Here is a 22,817-nt window from a genome sequence, read left to right on the forward strand (position 1 = left end):
GTCATCCAATACAGCGACTGTAACCTTTCATCATTGACCTGCTGGAGTAATTTCTGAAATGAATGGAAGACCTTTCACCAGCCACTTACAATTCATAGAGTCATTACAATGTCAGACACTAAAAGGCAATTAGGACTAGAACAATGTTTGCAGAGTGATAGAGAAGAATTTTTATTCCCATCGGTTTTATGCAGCTTAGAGGCAGCAAGCAAATAAGAAAACTCCATTCTTGCATAGTAAGAACTTATCTTTGATCTTATTGCTAATATAAGGCTGAAATATTTCACAGGACCTGCTCAATAACCCATCAGGGGTCACCTGGACAGCGTCAGTCTAGGGACAACACCTTGACATATACTATAATGTAGAATAGATGGTCATCAGCTTACATTTCTCCGTACAATGGGGCAGATGTATCACCAATGTGGTTCACTAGTTAAATTTTTGCTCCAAAATTGCGCCTAAATCAAATAGACGCTAATGATGAATCAATAATAGATGCAGCAAAACATCTGGATTGATCGGATAATAAATGAGTTGGTGTTTAGTCACAAAACTGGTGCAAAATTACAACATAAATAAAGTGATACATCTGACCCAATATTGTTTCCCTTTCTTTGTTGTTACCTTATAACTTAGGAAACATGACAGTCCACCAGCACACGTGACTGATCTTCTTGAATTTCCAGGACATGAATTGAAGCAGAAATAGAAATGCTGTCTGTGAATATAGGAAATGAGCAAAAATGTAATTGGATGGGCAAACATTGATTTCTGTATGTTTTTACAAGTTAAAGATCCATTTATATTTATTATCAGGAAACTAGAAAATCTGGTGGAACTAAAAATAACAATTTTACATGATATTGAATGAGTCAGTGTGTCCTATAGAAGCCATATTATATAAAATGCTTACACATGTAATATACAATATGTTATCACAGACATACTGTTGTCCAATTGAAGCCCCTCTATGAACCAGAACACAGAATAGCTGTCACAGGTGCTCCCGTGACCCTCATCTTGGCTTGCGGGCTCTCCTTTGATCCTCTGTGTTCCCCAGTGCCCCGCTGTGGTCGCTTACCTGTCCCCGTTCCTGACTCGTGTCCGGCGGCTGTGCGCGCGTTCCCGTCTCCTAAGACGTGCACCCCAGCTTCAGAAGATTTAAAGGGTCAGTGCACCATTGATTGGTGCTGGCTCTTTTCCGGATATTGTTAAAAGCCAGCTTTCCCAGCATTCCCTCTACGTTTTCCATTGTGCCCCCAGTTCTGCATTTAACTCTGATCCTGTTCCGCCTGCCCTGACCTCCTGCTTTGTTCCTGACGTTGTTCCTGTGCTGCCTGTCTCGACCTCCTGCCTCTCCACGACCACGAGTTTGCCTTACGATTCTGTACCTCGCCTTGGCTGTCACGGCAGACAAAGTCACACTTGTGGAATGACCTGGTGGTACCATGCCGCAGCAAGTCCAACCCGCTTTGCGGCGGGCTCTAGTGAAAACTGGGTGCCACTTATACTCCGCTCCCAGGTGTCGGCTTACGTCATTGTCCGCAGTGGTACAGTGGGTCCACCACCCCTGGAACCTGGCAACAGTCTACAGTTGTTCCTTCTGGAATATATATAATGGTTAGGCTTTAATCCGGCATCATGTCATAAGGCCTCTTGTAGGTCATGCTTGATGTCAGGGGAGCTGCCTTACATGGTAGCTAAAAGAGGTGTGGTTTTTCTTATCCCATCCTGGAAAACTTTGCATATGTTCCCAGAATCCCCATAGTGGAGCATCCATGGGTATAAGACTCCACACGCCTACACAGCGGCCTTAATTGGCAGTCTCCATAAGGAGAACTTTTACTTCTGGACCCTAGTCACAAGCCTCTCACGCAGCCAAAACAGTTCCCTACACTGTACTGAGGAGACACAATCAGGTCAAAACTGCACTGTCTACAGTTGGGAGTCTGTTCCTTCTGGAATAAATATACTGGTTTGGTAATAATCCTGCAAGAAATTTAGGTAGTTCACTACTGACAAGTTAATAAAGCCCCATCCCTTGCTGTTTCAATTGAAGAAAGTATTTCATAAGTTGTGACCTCCCTTGGATAGACATATATATTTATACACATACATCAGCAGGCACTACAAAGTATATATATAATATATATATATATGATCAGCTATTAGCCCCCTCACATAAATATTCAATGACTCAAAAGCAAAATGAACAACATGTGAGGCCAAAAGATATTTTGGTCTTAAAGACACACATACCATTGATTACTATTGAGGACTAGGCCCCAGGATGGGAGGCTAGGGTTCCTCATGCGCCAGGGTATTATAAACACTCCCCTTATCCCAGTGGATACATCTGTCGGGCAGCCATGGTGCAGGGCAAAATTACGCCGATGTAGTTTTGCGAAAAAACCTGCAGGCTTTTCAAAAATGTGCATGCCGGCCCACTCCAGCAATGGCCGCCCCTCCTCTTCCACGCATACATGGTATCGAGGGGGCAAAATTGCTAAATAATCGTAATTTGTTGCAATGCGCAGAAAACTGGCTTAGAAGAACTGATGAATATCCCCCTATATCCTTTTCTGGTTTCTAGATGGATATTCGGCATAATTAATTTAAACTATTGAACTATTTTATGTGTAAGTAAAATGCTCACAGCTTATTTTATGAAAATTGTATCAGTTATATGTTGAACCACACAAATATTCCTTCCTTTCTAAAAATATGCATTAATTCTATTATATTTGTGCTGGATCTTCGTTTTTCTCAAGTGGATTAATTCTATTATATTTCTGCCACCTCTATCTACACCGGACATTACAATTAGAGAAGAACACACAATTTCCTAGATGTCACAGTGATTGTGTAGTCCTATGTGAATATATCCTAACATGAGTAAAATAGCAGTATTTTAGCTTGTTTCATAAATTGTATCTATTCTAAAGCACAGAATAAAAATGTAAATGAGATAATAGTAAAAGACACTGATCAAAATTAGAGAACACCTTCGATTACCTGCAAGTTATTGGTGTTAATCTGGAAAGCTGGTGCTTCATTATCTGACATTATCTAACCCTATTTTACAGGTGCCTATCTTTCCAGTTTTCACTGACTTTGCAAAAATGTTGGGCCATTCAAACTGAAACTCTCCGGAAACAGGTTGTGCAGATGAAGGCCAAAGGCCTGACCCTATTAGCCATAACAAGAGAAGTTGGTTGTTCCAAAGCTGTGATTTCTAGAATATTGCATTTTTGCAACATCACAAACTCATTCAGGTCACCCAAGAAGGCAGGTCACCCTCCAAATACAGGAGAGAACAGGATAATGCGGAGAGTCTCCATGGGTAATCATTTCAACATTGCAGCTGGAATAGTACTGAAAAGGGTAAGGATCTTCCGCGCCATACAGTGTTACAATGTTTAACACTATGTGGACTGAACGCCCATTCTGCAGTGAACAAACCCCTCATTAGCAGATAGAATCAAAGTGCTAGACCTACCTTTGCTGGGAGCCTATTGTGTGGACAGAGGAGAAGTGGTTCACAGTTCATTTTATGTTAATTAAAGTTTATTAAAATAGAAACAAAAACAGTACAACGTGTAACCAACATAAAGTGGAGGATGCACACCAATTAGTAATGCAGGGCATGCAGGAACGCTACAATACAGAAAAAAAAACGATACTGTCATGATCCATCGAAGAAAGGTAAACATTTTTAACTAACCAATGAAATTCAGGGGTTGCTTTAGCAAACACTGCATAACACATGAATAGAACACCATTCTAGTGACATGGTGACCCCTTACAAAAATCCATCAAATGTTCATCAATGTAGATTACATTATTTCTGAAAAAATCAAATGATCATTTATTGTTCTCTAATTTTGATCTCCGGTGTATATGGATTTTGTGCTGTAACCACTTCTCACTATGCAGGTATCTAGTCTATCCCTTGTCCCACAAGTATATGTGGATGCATAAAAAAAAGACTGAAAAGGCAACATTAGGAGGCACATTTACTTACCCGGTCCTGTCGCGATCCCCAAGGTGCTTTGTCCAAAGCAGATGAAGTCCGGGGTGATTCACTAAGATCGTGCGCCCGATATCCTGTATGTGTCGCTTCCCCACTGAGGTCCGGCGGAGTTCATCCTTCTTCTTCCCAGTGTATGTAAGTGCTTGGCTTGCGACACAATTTGAATTTTAAATCCTGCGCTCAGTCCAAATCAGTCGGACTGTTCAACAGCCACGCCCCCCGATTTGTGTCGCATGAAAGTCGGCTCGATTGCGCCAAAAACCCCTGTTAAAGGCCGCGCAAATTGGAAATATTCGGGAAACCCAACGCAAATGCAGTGTGCGGACCCTTAGTAAATGTGCCCCTATGTCCTACATATTCATTTCAGATTTTATGTTTCATTTTTATATGGACTGGAAAAATCATCGTTTTGAGATGTTTGCAATTTGCATGATAGAAATGCAGTCTATGTAATTGTGTGGGCCGAAACTGCCCTCTAGTGGTTGTTTCTTAAATTTGCTCTACAAAATTGAATTGTGATAATAAACTACACAGGAGATAATCAGAAATGCAACAGTCTGCTCACAAAACTATTATAGTAGTGAGAGCTGTCAGACTTAAAGGGGTTTTCGCATGAAAAAAAATTCTCAAATATCAATACTCTAGTTCTGTTTAAACCAATAAAGATCATTTTAACCCCTTACTTTACAATGTTACTCAGTGTTATTGCTGTTTTAGCTCTTATCACTCAGTGATGGTCAGTGTAATATTCCAGGGTGTGGGGGTGGACTCTCTAAGCAGACACGTTGGGGCAGATTTACTTACCCGGTCCAGTAGCGTTCTCCAACGCTGATTCGGGTTCTGCCGGGATTCACTAAGGTTGCTGCTGCACTGAAGTCCGCAGGAATTCACTTCCTCCGTCTCGGTGTAAGTGAGTGCTATTTTTGCGACTCAATTTTTTTTAAAATTCTGCGGTTTTTCCGAATCCGTCGCCCCCGATGCGCCACAATCCGATCGCGTGCGCCAAAATCCCGGGTAAATTCATTGCGAATCGGAAAAATACGGGAAACCCAGTGGGAAAACGCGATTCGGACCCTTAGTAAATATGGTCCGCCATTGCGATCGCCGGCGTGCGTTGTGTGTCCAATTTCCTGCATGTGTCGCTTCCCCCGCTGAGGTCCGCCGGAGTTCACCATCTTCCCTGTGTATGTGAGTGCTGATCTTGCGACACAATTTGCTTTTTAAATTCTACGGTTTATCCGAATCAGTCGGGTTGTCCAACAACCACTCCCCCCGATTTGTGTCACATGCAAGTCGGCGTCGATGCCACACAATCCTATCGCGTGTGCCAAAAACCCGGGGAAATTTAGGGCAAACCTGAAAAAAAAACGGGAAACCCGATGAAAATGCGGTGTTCGGACCCTTAGTAAATGTGCCCCATTATGATCCATCTAGCATTGTGTGGTGACAGCTTTAAGTACACTTTTATTTACCTTCAGAACATTGTACTAACACACTGACATAGAAAGAGAGATGAGACAGATCAGACATGAGATGATGAGATTAGAGATGGGTAAGTTGATTCTAATAAAGTGGAATTTGTTTAGAATTTCAAGAAAAATGGTAAAATTCGGGTAACGCAACGGAAAAATGCGATCCCGTCCCTTATTAAATGACCCGCATTGTGTTACATGGGGCAGAGAACTCTAGGAAGAAGAAAGGAACACCCTCGATGAAATGTGCATGTGTTTTTTGGGGGTTCTGTATTCCCCAAATTTCAATTATTTTTTTGTTGCTAAAGTAGATATGAAGAAATCCGTGTCAAATCAACATAGTTGGTGTGACCACAATGTCAGACTGAGAGGTGGCAGGTAGAGCAGGCACAGGTGGCAGCACAGTAAAGGGACGTTGCAGCAGGGGTGACTCTGTGAGGCCATAACTGAAGGTGTCATCTAGCAACTGTGTGTTGATGAACAACCCAGATGTTCTCGATTGGTTGACTAGGTCATCCACCTTCTCCCAAATGACATCTGACAACACCAGCCAAGAGTCCGTGGGTTCGTCAGATACAACCCTTAGTTGGCATGGCCCAGGTGCAGGTCAGCTGCCCTCACCGGTCCTCAACCAGCTTCTGTCTTGTTCCTTTCTCTCAGCCAGAGATCTACTAGGTGGTCTGGGCTCAGCGCCACTATACAGCGAGGATGAATTCTTTGAGGACAGTCAGCAGCTGCTTGGCAGTGAAAAGGTGGGGCAGACATCCGCTGCTTCGTGCAGTAGGCAGGAAAGTAGAGATGTGGAGATTGTCACAGGAGGTTATGTTGCACTTGGAAGTAGTCAGGCTGTGCATACTGAGACCGTTGAGGAGAATAGTAGTGAAAGGGAAACACAAATCAATGATGATGTAGCTGATCGCACTTGGGAACTGGGTGAAGCAAGGGCTTCATCATCATCGTCGGGAGAAGAGGGTGTCAGCTTGGGCATCAGGCAGCGAAGCAGGCAGCAAGCTGCTACTGTGGCCGTTAGCCAGCAGGGTGGCAGCAGTGTGGGAGACAAACAGTCGCGGGGTTAAAAACCCGCATCGCAGGTTCAAGTAAGCAGTGGCACAGGGGCTCAGCGAGGCAGCGGCGGTAGTAGTCACTCAGTGCAGAGTATTGGCAGTAAAATAACCAACTCGGCGGTGTGGCAGTTTTTTGTTAAGACACCAGAGGAGCCGAGCGTGAGTACATGTAGAATCTGCGGGCAGAAAGTGAAGCGTGGCCAGGGAGCTAATGTTGGCACCACGGCCCTGTGCCAACACATGCAGCGTCACCATCCAATGGCGTGGGAGAAACGTGGCTCAGATGTGGTGGTCCATCCTGCCGCCACAGCAGCAGCAACTAGTGGCATACATGCCATTTGAGCCAGTCAAGGCTCCAGCACCTCTGCCGAAGGGAGCTGTTTGTCTTTGACATCATCTCCTTGTCCAAATGCTCCTGCTCCTCGCTACGCATGGTGGCAACAGTCATTGAGCGAGGTGATTACAAAGAGACAACTCTATGCGTCCAGCCATCCTAAGGTGCAGAAGCTGACCGTGCTCCTGTCCAAGTTGTTGGTACTGCAGTCCCTCCCTTTCCAAGTTGTGGACTCTGCACCCTTTAGAGAACTAATGGCTTGTGCTGAACCGAGGTGGAGAGTTCCAAGCTGAAATTTCTTGATTTTTTTGAGGATGCAAGCGGACAGGAGTACTCCCCTGTGTAACTTTGATGTCAGCCACTGGCAGCTCATGCGTGACACCTGCCGTTTGCTCAGGTCCTTTGAAGAGGCCACGTCATTCCACTGCTTTATGTCCTTGAACAGGTGCTGCAAAATCTGTCTGGTCAGGGCACTGGAGAAGTGGCGATTACATCTTATGGTCACATGAGTCCAGTGGGGGCTGAACTGGAGGAGGAGGAGGACATTGGAACACAAGCAGAGTCTGGTGAAATTTGTGGTTTTTCTACTCAGGTGACAGGAGAGGAGGAGCAGGAGCATTCGGAGGAGGTTGAAGACGAGGCAGATGACCCAGAAGCACCGTGGCAGTATACAGTGGAGATGGAGGCCAGGAGTCCCTCAGAGTCACTTGTGCAGATGGCCCGCGGCATGCTGCCTAGCCTAACTAGTGACAGCCGAATAGTCAACATCCGCCATAGAGATGACTTTTGGCTCTATACCCCCTTAGACCTTCGCTTCCGGTCCAAAATGGGTGCCTTTTTTCCAGCTGCAGAGAGGGAGGAACAACTGGCATACTACAGAGAAATACTGAGCACACAGTTGGCTGCTGCCTATGTGCGCCTTTGCCCATCCTCTTTCAAACTTCCGGAGTTTGCTGTAGAGAAGCTGTCCTGCCCGGCCAGTAGTGTGGCATCAGAGCGGGTATTCAGTGCGGCGGGGGCCATCGTTACCTCGAGAAGAACCCGCTTGTCCACCCGCAATGTGGAGAGACTGACCTTTGTCAAGATGAATCAGGGATTTCCACACACCAATGCCTTATGCATCAGATTAGATCAGTCATGACACCTCCTCCAAATGTTGAGAAATTAGTCTAGATTATAACTACCGGCCTCAGCCACTGATGCCAAACATCTGCTCCATCTGCCTCCCACCATCTTTACCAGGGACTATAATTGCCACTTTCTACCTCCTGCTGCTGCTGCTGCCAGCACCTCCACAGTCTGTTATTGTGCCACACTGTGGCCTACCATGTTGCTGCCACCACCAGAATTTGTCATTGTGCAACTCTCTGGCCTCAAGCTGCTGCTACTGCTGCCGCCCACCTACACACACTGTGATTGTGCTACTCTCTGACCTACTGCAGCTACTGCCACCTCTACACTTTGTCATTGTGCCACTCTGTGGCCTGCCATGTTGCTGCCACCTCCAGAATTTGTCATTGTGCCACTCCCTAACCTCCTGCTCTGTCATTGTGCCACACTGTGGCCTACCATGTTGCTGCTGCTGCCCCTTCCATACTTTGTCATTGTGCTACTCTGTGGCCTACCATGTTTCTACCACCTCCAGAATTTGTCATTGTGCCACTCTCTGACCTCCTGTGCCACCTCCACACTCTGTCATTGTGCCACACTGTGGCCTACCATGTTGCTGCCACCACTATAACTTGTCATTGTGCCACTCTCTAACCTCGTGCTGCTGCCGCCACCTCCACACTCTGTCATTCTGCCACTCTGTGGCCTACGATGTTTCTGCCACCTCCATAATTTGTCATTGTGCCACTCTGCGGTCTACTCCTGCTGTTGCCACCTGACCGCTGTCTCCCTGGAACACCCTGTGATTTCCATAATGCTGTTTTCACCCTCCACCACTCTATGAAGTTGCCACTATGTTTGGCTTTCCCCTTCATTTCATCTGTCAGAAGGATGAAAAGCTTCAGGATTGATAGCCAAAAGCAGGAGTGGATACAGAACACAGAGGACATGCAAATATCCCATTTACTGGTCATCTCTGTTTTGGATCCACTCGTGTTTGTTTTTGGCTTTAGCAATACTGATTATTGACCGACTAGTGCAAATTTACTGCAAAATTACTGCCGACACCCTCTCCACATGTATCAGCGTTTAACAGAACAGGTTCTGTCGTAATCTATGGAATTATCTGATGTCAGTGTAAAAAGAGTGCACAGTGGGATCTTGGCCCTCAGCTCAGTTCTTTTGAGCTGGCACAGGCGTTACCTTGTCAGGCTGCGTTCCCACTTCGCTTATTTGGTCAAGTTGGCCCCTCTAAGTGCCCATGGAAGTGAAGAGTGAAGCGACTCTAAGAGCGGCGGCTGTCATGTGTGTGTCATACTAAAACACAGCATTGTCTTTAGACCAAACCATGCCAAAAATCCCTTTACTCATATAATGTTAAAATTATGAAGATGATGACAGGCTATGCTGTGGATATGGTGCCCTACATGGCAGAGAATGATTGTAAAGACAATGGGGCACATTTACTATGGGTCCAAATTGCATTTTTCCGCCGGGTTTCCCGAATGATTCCGATTTGCGCCGAATTGTCCCGGGATTTTGGCGCACGCGATTGGATTGTGGCGCATCGGCACCGGCACCGGCTTTCAAGCAACAGTAATTGGGGGGGCGTGGAATTTAAAAAAAAATTTGTGCCGCAAAAATAGCACTCACATAAACAGAGAGGAGGTGAACTCCGGTGGACTTCAGCGCAGCGGCGACACCTAGTGGACATCGGGCGCCCGACCTTAGTGAATCCCGGGAGAACCCGAATAAGCGTCGGAGAACACGCTGCTGGATCACAACTGGACCGGGTAAGTAAATCTGCCACTGACTGAACCTCACTGACAGATTTTACCATCCTGTTACATCTTTCATGACACCTTTGCCTCTAGTTCTTGTCCCTCTGGATTAGGTGTATAGTCTATTTTTGACCCTGAACATATGACACAATCCTGCAGTCCTTGACCAGGTCCCTGAAATATGTAAAAGTCTGTCTCCCCTAGGGAGATGTTTCCTAAGATCGCACATAAAGAATACACTTTTGCACTCTGGAATTATAACTAAAAAGACATCTACCATCGGAATGAAAGACTGTATGCAAATGAGCTTGATGGGCTCCAGGCTCCATTAACACCTAGGAGTTTGGAAAAGGTTTGATGTTCCATAGTCTCTGGTTGTGTCTGTTAATTGATATTATTTGCGAGATGAAAATGTATAAACTTTTCCAATATACTTTCTGCATGATTTACTTCCAGTTTTCTAGATCTCTACTTGTCATTCAACAGGAGGCATCATTCTTTACTTCCTGTGGATGAAAGCAGATCCTTGGTCATGTGATATCACACAGGTGCACGGCTCGTTATATCACAGAAAGTAATCAGAGCCGTGTAATATAACGAGACGCACACCTGTGTGACATCATATCATCAGGGATATAACAAGCTATGCACCTGTGGGACACAGGGCCGGTTCTAGATAAAGTGGGGCCCTGGGCAAAACTAAAAGTGGGGCCCCAAAATAAAACTATTTTATGACCAGTCACAGTCAGCAAGAGGCTCCTTTAGTATGGTAAAACAAACTGTAATATGGGAGAATTTTATAGGAAATAAATAAATGATAGGGAGATTTATGGGCAGCATGGTGGCTCCGTGATTAGCACTACAGCCTTGCAGCGCTAGTCAACATCTGCAAAGATTTTGTATGTTCTCTCTGTGTCTGCGTGGGTTTCCTCCGGGTCCTCCGGTTTCCTCCCACACTCCAAAAAATTACTGGTAGGTTGATTAGACTGTGAGGCCCATTGGGGAGAGGGACCGATATTTTCTGAAAGCAGACACTTGCCCCAATTTCAAAATTGCGTCAAAGATTTTATAGACATAGGCACCTTCATGCAATTTTGATTCAAATTGAAACATTTTATTAATAATACTTAAAATTTGACTTTGATGGCAAAAAATTTGATCCAAACATGGACATTTGTAGAGTTCACAAACGTGCCCTATTGATATGTTCACATGAATAAATCCACATAATATCACTAAAACTGTAATAACTAGATATCTGCTTTTCAGCTAGACATTTTTAGACAGTCACAACCTGCAAAATATATCAATAAAACAGAATAAAAAGTAAAGGCGCCATAAAACCTACATAATTTTGAAAGCAGACAACCAGGCGATGCATTTGGCAATTAACATTCAAAATTTCCTCTAAAATATGTACAAATCCAGAATACTTATATAAAGAAAATCTACTTTCCTAAAACAGTAAGATGTGAGCAGATCATACAGACCCCACATGTGTAAATTCACCAAAATATGCAGCAAAGGGAACTGCAGAAAATTCACACAGATGTATCATTGTCTGTTCCTTACACAATGGTAACCCAAATAAATAACTATATATCCATAAACCTCTCTAATGAGATAATAAAAGTCACGTTTGGATGTGCGCCATTGTATTAGCCGCACCATAGGTGTAAGTAATGGAAAATGATGGGAAATAAAAACTTTATACCAGGACATGTGTGTGTTTTTGGTGTTACATATAACTTTATGGACATGTTCTGGTCGCGGTGTAGTCACATTAAGCGAAGAGGATTGAATGTTCATCGTATCAGTCAATTTTCCCAACAAAAAATAACTATCACAAAATAAAAGGGAATAAGAGAGAAAGGGCCACATTTATCACTTTTGTAAGTGTAGTAGTTGCGCCTAAATTCTGGCGCACTGTTTTCCAGAATTATCACAAGCTACAACCATCTGTGATGAGGTAATTTCCTGCCTCTTATTAATCACTTTACTTTAACACAGTTAAAGTGTGTTTTGGCGCAGCAATTTTGGCGCAGTTAAGGCATAATGTTAGATTCAGGCACTTACATGTCATCCTACTACAAGCTCCTCTCTGCTTCTCCCACATCCCAGCATGAAGATAACACTTACAGCAGCACCCAGGTGTGTGACACCTAGCACCCAGTGACCTCCTCAGCAGTGGCTTCTCCTGGAGGGGATCCCCCAGTACTGGTCTTCTGCTGCACCCCTGTAATTCTGCACAGTATCCCCCTCAGACACACTGGTGATACTGTGCAGAATGACATGGGGGACACTTGTCAGTACTATGTGCAACATTCTGTAACGTTCTCTTCTCTCTTGCTTTGAGCTCAGGAATCTGCAGAATGTTTTGTAAATAGAAGGTGATGAACTGTAAATAGAGTCTGCAGCTTCTGTCTGCAGAGTATCTAATGACTGTATTATCTGTACTAGTGTCTGCAGAGTATCTCATGTCTGTATGATCTGTTCTAGTGTCTGCAGTGTCTGGCTGAGCTTTGCTGCTAGAAATGAGCTGTTCTGCAAAGGGGCTCAGTGCTTTCTTCTCAGTTAACGCCAGCTTCGGGCTGGAGTGTTTTTGCGCCCGTTTTTGCGCCTAAATGAAAAGTCGCAAGTGATGAATATCATTAGGCGCATCAAAACATCTGGATTGCTAGGATAAATGAGGGAAAGCTGGTTATTTTTGCTGCGCAGCTAGTTCGGCATTTAGTCGCAAAAATGGCACAAAAACGGTGCGCCTGACTGAAAAGGCGCAAAAACAACAGAAAAAAACGATTGATACATGTGGCCCAAAGTGTGTTCTTAGATTTGCATAGAGAAGGGTTAAAAACATGAATATTAGTTGATATTATCCCTTCTCAAAATGTAGTAACATATAAAGTGAATATTTCCATTATCTGTGAGGTGCAGCAGCTCCTGTGTGCAGCAAATGCTCCCGCAGCCTGATGGCTAAGAATCTGGAGGGGGGGGGGGGACTCTTCAGAGGGCTGTATCTCTGGTTCTGTGACTATAGAACCTCACTCCTTTTTTCTTATGAAAGAAGAGAGTCTCCTCTTTTATATGAATCTAAATTTGTGTTTCTAAAATGTAGGAAACCGTTTTCCTACATTTTAGAAACACAAATTTAGATTCATATAAAAGAGGAGATATTTATATATAAAAATGGCACCTGATATTCTCACTTTAAACCTGAATATCTCTGGATCCAAAGCACCTAGAAACAAAATTCAAAATTCATTTGAAAGAAGAGATTCTCCCCTTTCTCCCTGGGGGCCCTGGGCAATTGCCACCTTTGCCTACCCATAGCGCCGGCCCTGGTGGGACATCACATGACCAGGGATATAATGAGCCGTGCATCTGTGTGACATCACATTACCAGGGATGTAATGAGCTGTGCACTTGTGGGACATCACATGACCAGGGATATAACGAGCCGTGCACCTGTGTGACATCACATGATCAGGGTTATAACGAGCCATGCACCTGTGTGACATCACATGACAGAGACTGTTTTAATGTCAGTGTTTTAAGCAATTAAACTTCCTGTAGAATATCAGCAAGCAGGCAATACACAGAAAGTATATTGGAAAATTGTCTAACTTCATTACACAAACAATATCAATTATTTTGCTGAATGTGTACAACCGCCTTAATCATTTTGGAGTAGGCTGCTAATTTCTAGCCACTCTTACATGAAGCAAGGATTGTTACTGCCCTCGAGCTGGGTCCTGTTCGGTCTCTTTCCTTGAGATTGCCCCTAAGGGCCAGCCATAAGGCCATACTAAATACCTGCTTGTTCCCAGGTATCCCCTATGCTGTTTTTTTTAAAATGTTGTTTACTTCCAAAGGAGTCCAGGTTCCAACAGTTATTTGAAACATGATGCCCAATTATCTTCCTTCCCATATGTGATCCTTGATTCGTGACTCCTTCATAACACAGGTGAAATATGTATTGAATATGCATTAACTCTATTATTTTTCCTCTTCTTAGTGATTTTCCTCTACCTAACCTGAGTAATAACAGTATTTAAGCTTATTTCATAAATTGTATATATTCTAAAGCTCAGAATAAAAATGTAAATGAGATAATTGAAAAACTTTGTGAAATGGAGAACTTTCAGATACCTGCAATCTAATGGTGTTAATCTGGCACTCTCTCAATTTGCAAAAGTCACTAAAACCCACCTGCAGCATATTGTCCAGATGAAGGCCAAAGGCGTGAACCTATCATCCATAGCATAAGAAGTTGGTGGTGCTGTGGTGCTGCTAATCATAATCAATGGAGTCCGGCGTCTTAAAGATGCTGATACTATAGATTATTTTAGTTAGAAAGAGGCAACTTGAGTATCATTGAAGCGCAAGTGACAGCCTAGGGAAACTGTCGGTCCTTCCCTGATGGCTTCCCTGCTTACCTGGACACTCAGCCTGACTGAAATATAATATTTGTTCTAGAAATGCATCCCAGATCCTGAATATAGAAAAGAAATAAATGGATTAAATCAGCTCAGCCGAAATGAAGCAGGTGAGGACACTGGGGCTTATTTACTAAGGGTCCCGTGGCCGTTTTTCCCGACTTTTTGGGGATTGCGCTGGGGAATGAGTTGCACGCGATCGTTTTGTGTCGCAATCGCGCCGGCTTTCACGCTACACAAATCGGGGGTGGGCCATCGGACGATCTGACGAATTCGGACTGCACGCGGGATTTAACATTTAAATTTGTGTCGCAAGTCAAGCACTTTCGTGCACCAAGAAGAAGAAGGTGAACTCTGGCGAACCTGATCGGGGAAGCGACACATGCAGGAAATCGGGCGAGCGATTTTCATGAATCCTCTTTGGACAGTCCGGATCGGGGATCGCGCAGGGCCCGGGTAAGTAAATGTGCCCCACTCTCTGCACAGAAAGTAAAAGCTGAGCCAGGGTCAGATTCATTCCAGAAGAAAAAAAAAAGATGGATTCCCTTTTTTTTCATCCAGATTCAGAATACCTGAATAAGGTTCAGATTCTACAGAAACAGCTCCATTCTGGCTTGGTTAAAACTGGCACTAAAGAGAAGTTCCCCAACCATCCCATGCTACTGTTCCCCAACCCAACCATCCCATGCTACTGTTCCCCAACCATCCCATGCTGCCAACTTTCCAAAAAATAGCAGATATGCAAAAAAAAAATCTTGGTAACCTAAGGCATGAACATGCTAGGAAAGGGCACATGAGGCTTAGAGGGGTATTCTCATCTGGGCATTCACATTCAGTTTCATTAATCTGCCACATATAAACATTTCTTCAATTAGATGTCATTAAAAAAAATGTTCCTGTGTGAAGATAATTTCTCATAAATGTAGTGAAACCAGACTGTGTCCCTGGATACGGCCACTTCTGCTGGAGTGATTGCACAAAGAAAGATACGTTTTTTGTATATGAAATATCCGGGAGTTACTGCATGTCCCTCAGCCGTCCTGTGATGATGATGTATCGCTGTAGCCTGGAGGTCAGACAGGACTCAATAGCGCATGTCTGGCCACTGCTGCCACAGTGTGAGGTGGTCGTATGCGAGGAAGCTTTCTCGTTTCTAATAACATCCATTTGAAGAAATGTTTATAAATGGCAGATTAATGAAACTGAATGTAAATGCCCAGATGAGAATACCCCTTTAAATAAATTTTGGTCAATAGTCACATTCCAAATTAGTTTGGGGTCAACCCTGAAATAGTCTAGGGATTTTCCCATTTAAGACATTTGGACAATGTAAAGAAACTCATTAAAATGAGTTTTCCCACTAAAGATACTCACTAAGATTGTGCACCCGATATCCTGAATGTATCGTTTCCCCGCTAAGGCCCGCTGGAGTTCACCATCTTCTTCCCGGTGTATGTAAGTGCATTGTCTTGCGACACAATTTGAAAGTTAAATCCCGTGCTCAGTCCAAATCAGTCGGGTCGTCCGACGGCACGCCCCCTAATTTGTGTTGTTTGGAAGCCAGTGCCACGGAATACCGACACAATCCCAGTGCAGACACTAGTTAAATACCTTTCAAAGCCATGTAATCCCCAAAAAAGGTACAAAGTCCGACAAAAGTGCAGCGCACCACCCTTAGTAAATGAGCCCCAATGTCTTCCAAAGATCCCCATACAATTGGAGTTCACATGTGCATGATTGAGCAGTCCTCCCTTTACTTCTGTGGTGCTGCAGTACAGCTGTGTACACCATGGCTTTATTCATGTGGGGCACATCAGGGGACTTGCAGATCTCCAGAAATAAGACTTATTAGTCTATACTAATAGCGATGGAGAGGGAGAAATGAAGAGGAGGTGGCCCTAATCTCAATGTCATTAGGATCAGTGTTCGGATCACATTGCATTCTCAGACTTTGCTCTGTTATCTTGGTAGTCCTAAAAGAGATTCTTGTACAACAAAGCAAACATAACTTACTTATACAAATGGCCCAGTGTTTCCATATTACCTTAGTGCTTCTCGAAGGATAACTAGGAATCGAGTAGAATTTATTAATTTAGCAAGACATTACAGCCTGGGTAATGGATCCCAAATGGGACGGGTCCATTCATTAGAAACATTAGGTCTAAGATTCTCTCAAGCATCAAAGCTTAATGTCACTCATATTGGTTTAAATGAATGGTAATAGGATAATACTGACCACATTGCTCATGTACAGGACGGCAGAGCGTCAGGGGATCACATAACAAGGAGAGAATCATCATTGATGTAACTGCTTCTCCAGGGATGAATGATCCTTTTTGTAAACTCCATAGGGAATGTTTTTGGATGTAGGACAATAAGATGATATCACCCATCTTCAGTTTGTACACCATTGATGTAATTTGCAAACAGTGACATGGTTATATTCAATCTGCTTTCTTGCTGTTGTACATGACATTGGATTAGCTAAAGAAAAGTCCACCGGGGATAATCCACTCCTAGTATATTCTGTGAGAACCCAACCTTAGAGGGGAAATGACAAAATTCTCGGTTTATGATCATTTAGAAACTGTGAGGGCCCAACTACAAAGTGTCCCAGTGATCCCTTGAATAAGGAGATAAGTGCTAGTAATGCTACACACACACAGATAACACATCACTTCTGTCTGTACTGATTCATGCAAATCTACACAGCCTATTGTATGAGCAGATTGCCCGAGCTTCAAACTCAGAGCGGGTCTTATTCCTGATCATGGTTCGGACATGGTTCGGCATCAGACAACGCACACCAAAGACACACGCAAACAACAGACCACGGATTGGATGTTTTGAGGCCTGGAAAGGCATTTTTTCGGTTCTATTCTGCAAGCCCATGGATATTTTACACATTGTCAGGCTAAACTTACACAAATGTGTGTGGATCCCGTGGTCCCTTGTTTCAGGGCTAACAGTTATCAGAATGGAAGGACAATAATAAAAGACTTGGACAGGAATAGGACTGCTCATACACGGAGCCATGAAAACAACAGCACTGTGCATGAAGAGACTGGGGACATGTGCTAGAAATAATGGATAGCACACATCCATAAGAAACAGCCATATGAAGGTAGCCTTAGACATGCATTAAAGGGCATTTGCCAGCAGGATGAAGGATTGTAAACCCAGCACATTTACATACTGCTGTGTGCCCCCTCTGGCAGGATCTGTTCTTCTTTTAACTTCTTAGGAGCTTGTTTTTACAAAAAGAAGGTTTTAAAAATTATTCAAATCAGCCTGGGGGGCTACAGGCTACATATATGTCAATGGAGTCACTAGGGCTCACTTGCAGTTTTGAAACCTTTATTTCTTAAAAACAAAGGATAAGAAGTTACAAGAAGATCAGATCCTGCCAGAGGGGGCACACACCAGTATGTCAGTGTGCTGGGTGTACAATCCTTCATACTGGTGGTAGATGTCCTTTAAAATACAAGCATATAAGAAAATGGAATAAAATCTAGAATATATACTATAAAATACTTCTTCTTTAATACTACTTCTTCTTTCACATAATTCTTCGGCGCAGTTCGCAGTGGATCCGCCAGTATGTTCGTTCCTTATAGTTCTAATTCAAAGTATATTATTGGCTTCAGCCCAAAATCCTGCAACAAATTCTGCTCAAAGGGAATTAAAAAAGCATTGTTATCTTAAAAAAAGGACTTCCTCCCAAAACTTTTTCTATATTTTAGTGTTAGTTACTCATATGGATTGACATGACTTTTCTGTTACCCGCAGACCCCACTGCTGCCAGTCCACGTGTTAGGGTAGAACAAACGCCTTTCATAAAAACCCTTTATTACACATGACATCTACATGCTAGAAATATATTTATGGAATCATCATGTATAAAATAATGAAATACAGGCACATGGAACAGAAGTATCAATAGTGCTTCATATGTCAGCACAAAGTAAGAGCTAGGACAGCAATAAAAAAAATACTTCATGTAAAAATCACACCCGGCTTCCATCATGTCAGGAAGGTCCAGCGTCTTCAGATGTCGCTCACAAGCACTTCAAGAGGAATGTATTGCAGGACGTTCTTCGTGGGCAGTCGCACAGTTTCCCAATCCGGGCACCTTTTCTGACTGCGCACTGTTCTCCTGCATCACACTGCAATAGTAACATACAAGTCATTATCATACTACAAGATGACAAACACGTGCAGCAGAGCTCAGTTTGTTCTTTGACACAGCACATTGGCCCACATTTATCAGTAACAGTGCAAACTGCTCTAGGGGCAGATTGTCTGCGTAGTGTGCAGGTCGCACCAGATTTATGAATTATGGTGCACGTTCTTCACGAATTTGGCACCCCCTGCACTGTTTCGACTTATTTTGATGCACTTTTAACAGATCTTGCAACACAATTTTGTCGGACTCTGCATGATAAGTTTGGCGCATGGACCAACTTGTGCACCAGAAGGCCCCTTATGGGGAGAATTTTGTGTTGCGTTGGGTATGGTGCAGCTGCGACACAAATGTGCCACGGACACATTATTACTACATGTGCACGCTGTTTGCTCTAACAAGGATGTGCAAAGTCACCGGTGAAGCAGCTTTAATAAATATGGGCCGTTCTCTGCTTTTCGGGGCTAAAGATAAAATTACTTAGTGATATAGAAATTATGCGGTCACAAGTAGTTAAAGAAAATTTATCATCAAAATCAAGCATAGATAAACCAGGTACACTTACTCATAGATCCAGGCAGTGTGATAATTGTGGTATCTTATATTTGTTATCCATGGCCTCATTCCTTCTGAAATCAACTTATAAAATTATGGTAATGAGCTTGAAGGGCTATGTGGGGGTGTTACTAGAGCCCTAGTGTGTTGCAGCTTAACAGGCTGTTCACTGTCTCCCTCTCTGCTCCCTCAGCACTTCTCCTCTCCTTCTGCCTGAAGTAATCTCACTACAGCAGAGGAAGTTTCATGATACAGTGAAGGGGGTATGTGCTCAATGTACACTGTAACAGTCTGTGAAGCATGAAAGGGCTCTGGTAACAACCTCCATAGTCCTTCAGGCTCATTAGCATAATTATGGTTCACAATGCCTGGATCTATGAGTAAGTGCTCCTGGTTTATTATGCATGATCTTGGTGGTAGATTTTCTTTAAATTACTACTCAGTGCTGCTACACCTAGAGCACTCCTGCGTAACAAAATGGATTGTTAAAAATGTATTACTGTTTGAATAAATTATTTGATACAATTCTTTGCAAAGGCAGTCTTTATATATATAATGTATCTTTTATAACAAGGCAGTCAGTCTTTTTTGGGTTCTGCATTAAGTATATGGACTAATTCATTATCATTCTCCATAGAACATTATGGTAATATTGTTATCTCGGTCAATGCCTTGGTACACACAAATGACCAGCCAAGTCATGGTAACATTGAAATTTGGTACAAGCCCCTTTAAGTCATAGATTAATGAGCGTGATGAACCCCTTTACAATCCTTTTCCTTGTTGAGGTCAGGTACTGATGTGTAAGATGAATACCTCAGCACAGTGCTATGCTCCATTGGAGTCAGGGACTATAGAGTATGATGACAACCTCAGTACAATGCTGTGCCCTATTGAGGACAGGGACTCTTGTGTAGAATGACAACCTCAGTACAGTGCTGTGCTCCACTGTGAGTATGGGCTGTTGTGTTTGATGACAACCTGAGTACAGTGTTGTGATCCATTGAGGACAGGGACTGTATTGTATAATGACAAACTCAGTACGGTGCTTTGCTCCATTGGGGACAGGGATTGTAATGTATAATGGCAACCTCACTACAATGCTGTGCCCTATTGAGGACAGGGACTGTGCTCCATTGGAGTCAGGGACTATTGAGATCACAACCTCAGTACATTGCTGTGCCCCACTGTGAGTAGGGGCTGTTGTGTTTGATGACAACCTGAGAAGAGTGTTGTGCTCCATTGGGGACAAGGAATGTTGTTTTTAATGACAACCTCAGTACAGTGCTGTGCTCCATAAGGGACATGAATTGTAGTGTATAATGGCAACCTCGGTGCAGTGCTGTGTCCTATTGGGGACATGGACTATTGCGTAGATTGACAACCTCAGTACAGTGCTGTGTCCTATTGGGGACATGGACTATTGTGTAGATTGACAAAGTTAGTACAGTGCTGTGTCCTATTGGGGACATGGACTATTGTGTAGAATGACAGCCTCAGTACAGTGCTGTGTCCTATTGGGGACATGGACTATTGCATAGATTGACAACCTCAGTACAGTGCTTTTTCCTATTGGGGACATGGACTATTGTGTAGATTGACAAAGTTAGTACAGTGCTGTGTCCTATTGGGGACATGGACTATTGTGTAGATTGACAACCTCAGTACAGTGCTGTGTCCTATTGGGGACATGAACTATTGTGTAGATTGACAAAGTTAGTACAGTGCTGTGTCCTATTGGGGACATGGACTATTGTGTAGAATGACAGCCTCAGTACAGTGCTGTGTCCTATTGGGGACATGGACTATTGCATAGATTGACAACCTCAGTACAGTGCTTTTTCCTATTGGGGACATGGACTATTGTGTAGATTGACAAAGTTAGTACAGTGCTGTGTCCTATTGGGGACATGGACTATTGTGTAGAATGACAGCCTCGGTACAGTGCTGTGTCCTATTGGGGACATGGACTATTGTGTAGATTGACAACCTCAGTACAGTGCTGTGTCCTATTGGGGACATGAACTATTGTGTAGAATGACAAAGTTAGTACAGTGCTGTGTCCTATTGGGGACATGGACTATTGTGTAGAATGACAGCCTCAGTACAGTGCTGTGTCCTATTGGGGACATGGACTGTTGTGTAGAATGACAACCTCAGTACAGTGCTGTGTCCTATTGGGGACATGGACTATTGTGTAGAATGACAGCCTCAGTACAGTGCTGTGTCCTATTGGGGACATGGACTATTGTGTAGAATGACAGCCTCAGTACAGGGCTGTGTCCTATTGGGGACAGGGACTGTTGTGTAGAATGACAACCTCAGTATGGTGCTGTTGAATACTTTGGAACATTAATACAACAGAAATATTTTTAAAAAAGGTTGCAATATAAATTACAATCCGGTGTAATGGTTTAATCACTTCTTTATGGATTTGTAATTGCTGTGTGTGCGGGTCCGCCATGTATCTACAGGAGTCGTGTACAGATGCTTTGTAACAGCTTCAATTTTCTTAATTAGTTGGGCACAAACTGGATATTGATTTACAACAGTCTGGTGCTTGTCTGGAGCCCAGAGGAGCCGTCCTGCCATATCTAACAGTAATATACAACCCAAACTGCGAATAATACACTCATTACAAATGTGCATTACGTATACATACAATGATATAACTCTGGGAATAGTAGATGTGTGTGGATGTGAGAACTATAATAATCCCTGATATATAGGTATCTATACCTGTATAAATGTATGGATGTGTGTGTGTGTAAATCAGAAACTTGGAGTATGTTTTTAGGTGGATACATTGTTTCCAGCCTGACCTCAGCATATACTTTATCTAAACTAATAGATACACTTAGAGCTATAAACAAAAGATTGTCCCCCGGGGGGTAAGTATAGAGGTCTCCTTATGTTCTATGTATATGGTGTGTATAGGAGTGTGAGTTAAGTAACAATGACAAGTGATATAATAATACAATTATCTACCCAGTAAATTATCTCTTCCAGATCTACAAATCCCAGTATATATAGATATCACTCACCATAGGAACTTGTCCATATTTCTTCTCAAATGCTGGAAGCCTTTTACTTTTGAGTTTTTCTAAGACTTCTTGCAAAGCATCAATCTGAAGAGATAAGCAACAAGTGAGGGAAGATGGATAGTGAGTACAGCCTGGTAAATATACTGATCATAGAAGGACACTAAAACCAGCTTCTGCTGATATGACAAGCGACTTCTGACAACATTTCTGCATGTCTGTCGTCAGTATGGGACCAAGTGGATATGACATACCAGTTCCTTCTCATGGACATTGTTGTCTATGGGGGAGTAGAAGTCCAGGGACCTGCTCTCCAGGTAGTCAGTGTCCTCACAGCTGCCTCTGTGCACCAGGAGGAGGAGGAGTGTGGAGCTGAGCAGTGTGAGCAGGGCTCTGCGGGAGCTCTCCATGGTGCTGGATCCAGGCTGCTGGGAGGACTGCACACAGCTGTATATATAGGGGCAGGAGACCCACCTCACTGACATCAGCACCAGGCGTCACTGCTGTGGTGTGTAGGAGACCCCCAGACATGTCAGTACTGGGTTACAGAAGAGACTCCCACAACTTTCATAGTAGACAGATAGATAGTTATATAGATAGATAGACAGATAGATATGATACACAGTAGGGAGAAGAAGTACCATATTTTCTGGGGGTATAAGACGACCTACAACTTTTACAGTTAAAATACCCGTATACCATACAAGAATACCCCTCTTCCAATAGACATATATCGTAAAATTAAAAAAAAACATCAGATTTGATTTCAATAGGAACTGTACGAATCTTAATTTCACCATCCTCA

At 43.3% G+C, this 22,817-nt stretch overlaps 1 protein-coding gene across 1 annotated transcript; it reads right to left on the reverse strand.

Moving 5' to 3' along the window:
- Positions 1-18,065: 18,065 nt before the first annotated feature.
- Positions 18,066-22,425, reverse strand: CARTPT (CART prepropeptide). Its single transcript, XM_072118264.1, has 3 exons — positions 22,267-22,425; positions 22,016-22,099; positions 18,066-18,399 (listed from the first exon to the last, which is right to left on the reverse strand). The coding sequence occupies exons 1-3, from the start codon at positions 22,420-22,422 to the stop codon at positions 18,292-18,294; spliced, it is 348 nt and encodes a 115-aa protein (XP_071974365.1). The 5' UTR covers positions 22,423-22,425; the 3' UTR covers positions 18,066-18,291.
- Between the last annotated feature and the right edge of the window lie 392 nt (positions 22,426-22,817).

Source organism: Engystomops pustulosus, chromosome 1, assembly GCF_040894005.1.
Source record: "Engystomops pustulosus chromosome 1, aEngPut4.maternal, whole genome shotgun sequence".
Classification (NCBI taxonomy): Eukaryota; Metazoa; Chordata; class Amphibia; order Anura; family Leptodactylidae; genus Engystomops; species Engystomops pustulosus.

What these genes read in the sequence shown, in the direction of transcription:
- CARTPT (XM_072118264.1), bottom strand. Translation starts at nt 22,422, where the DNA reads ATGGAGAGCTCCCGCAGAGCCCTGCTCACACTGCTCAGCTCCACACTC. An exon ending in ATGTCCATGAGAAGGAACTG is followed by an intron (nt 22,100 to 22,266) that starts GTATGTCATATC and finishes TTATCTCTTCAG; the next exon opens with ATTGATGCTTTGCAAGAAGT. An exon ending in AATATGGACAAGTTCCTATG is followed by an intron (nt 18,400 to 22,015) that starts GTGAGTGATATC and finishes TTACTATTGCAG; the next exon opens with TGTGATGCAGGAGAACAGTG.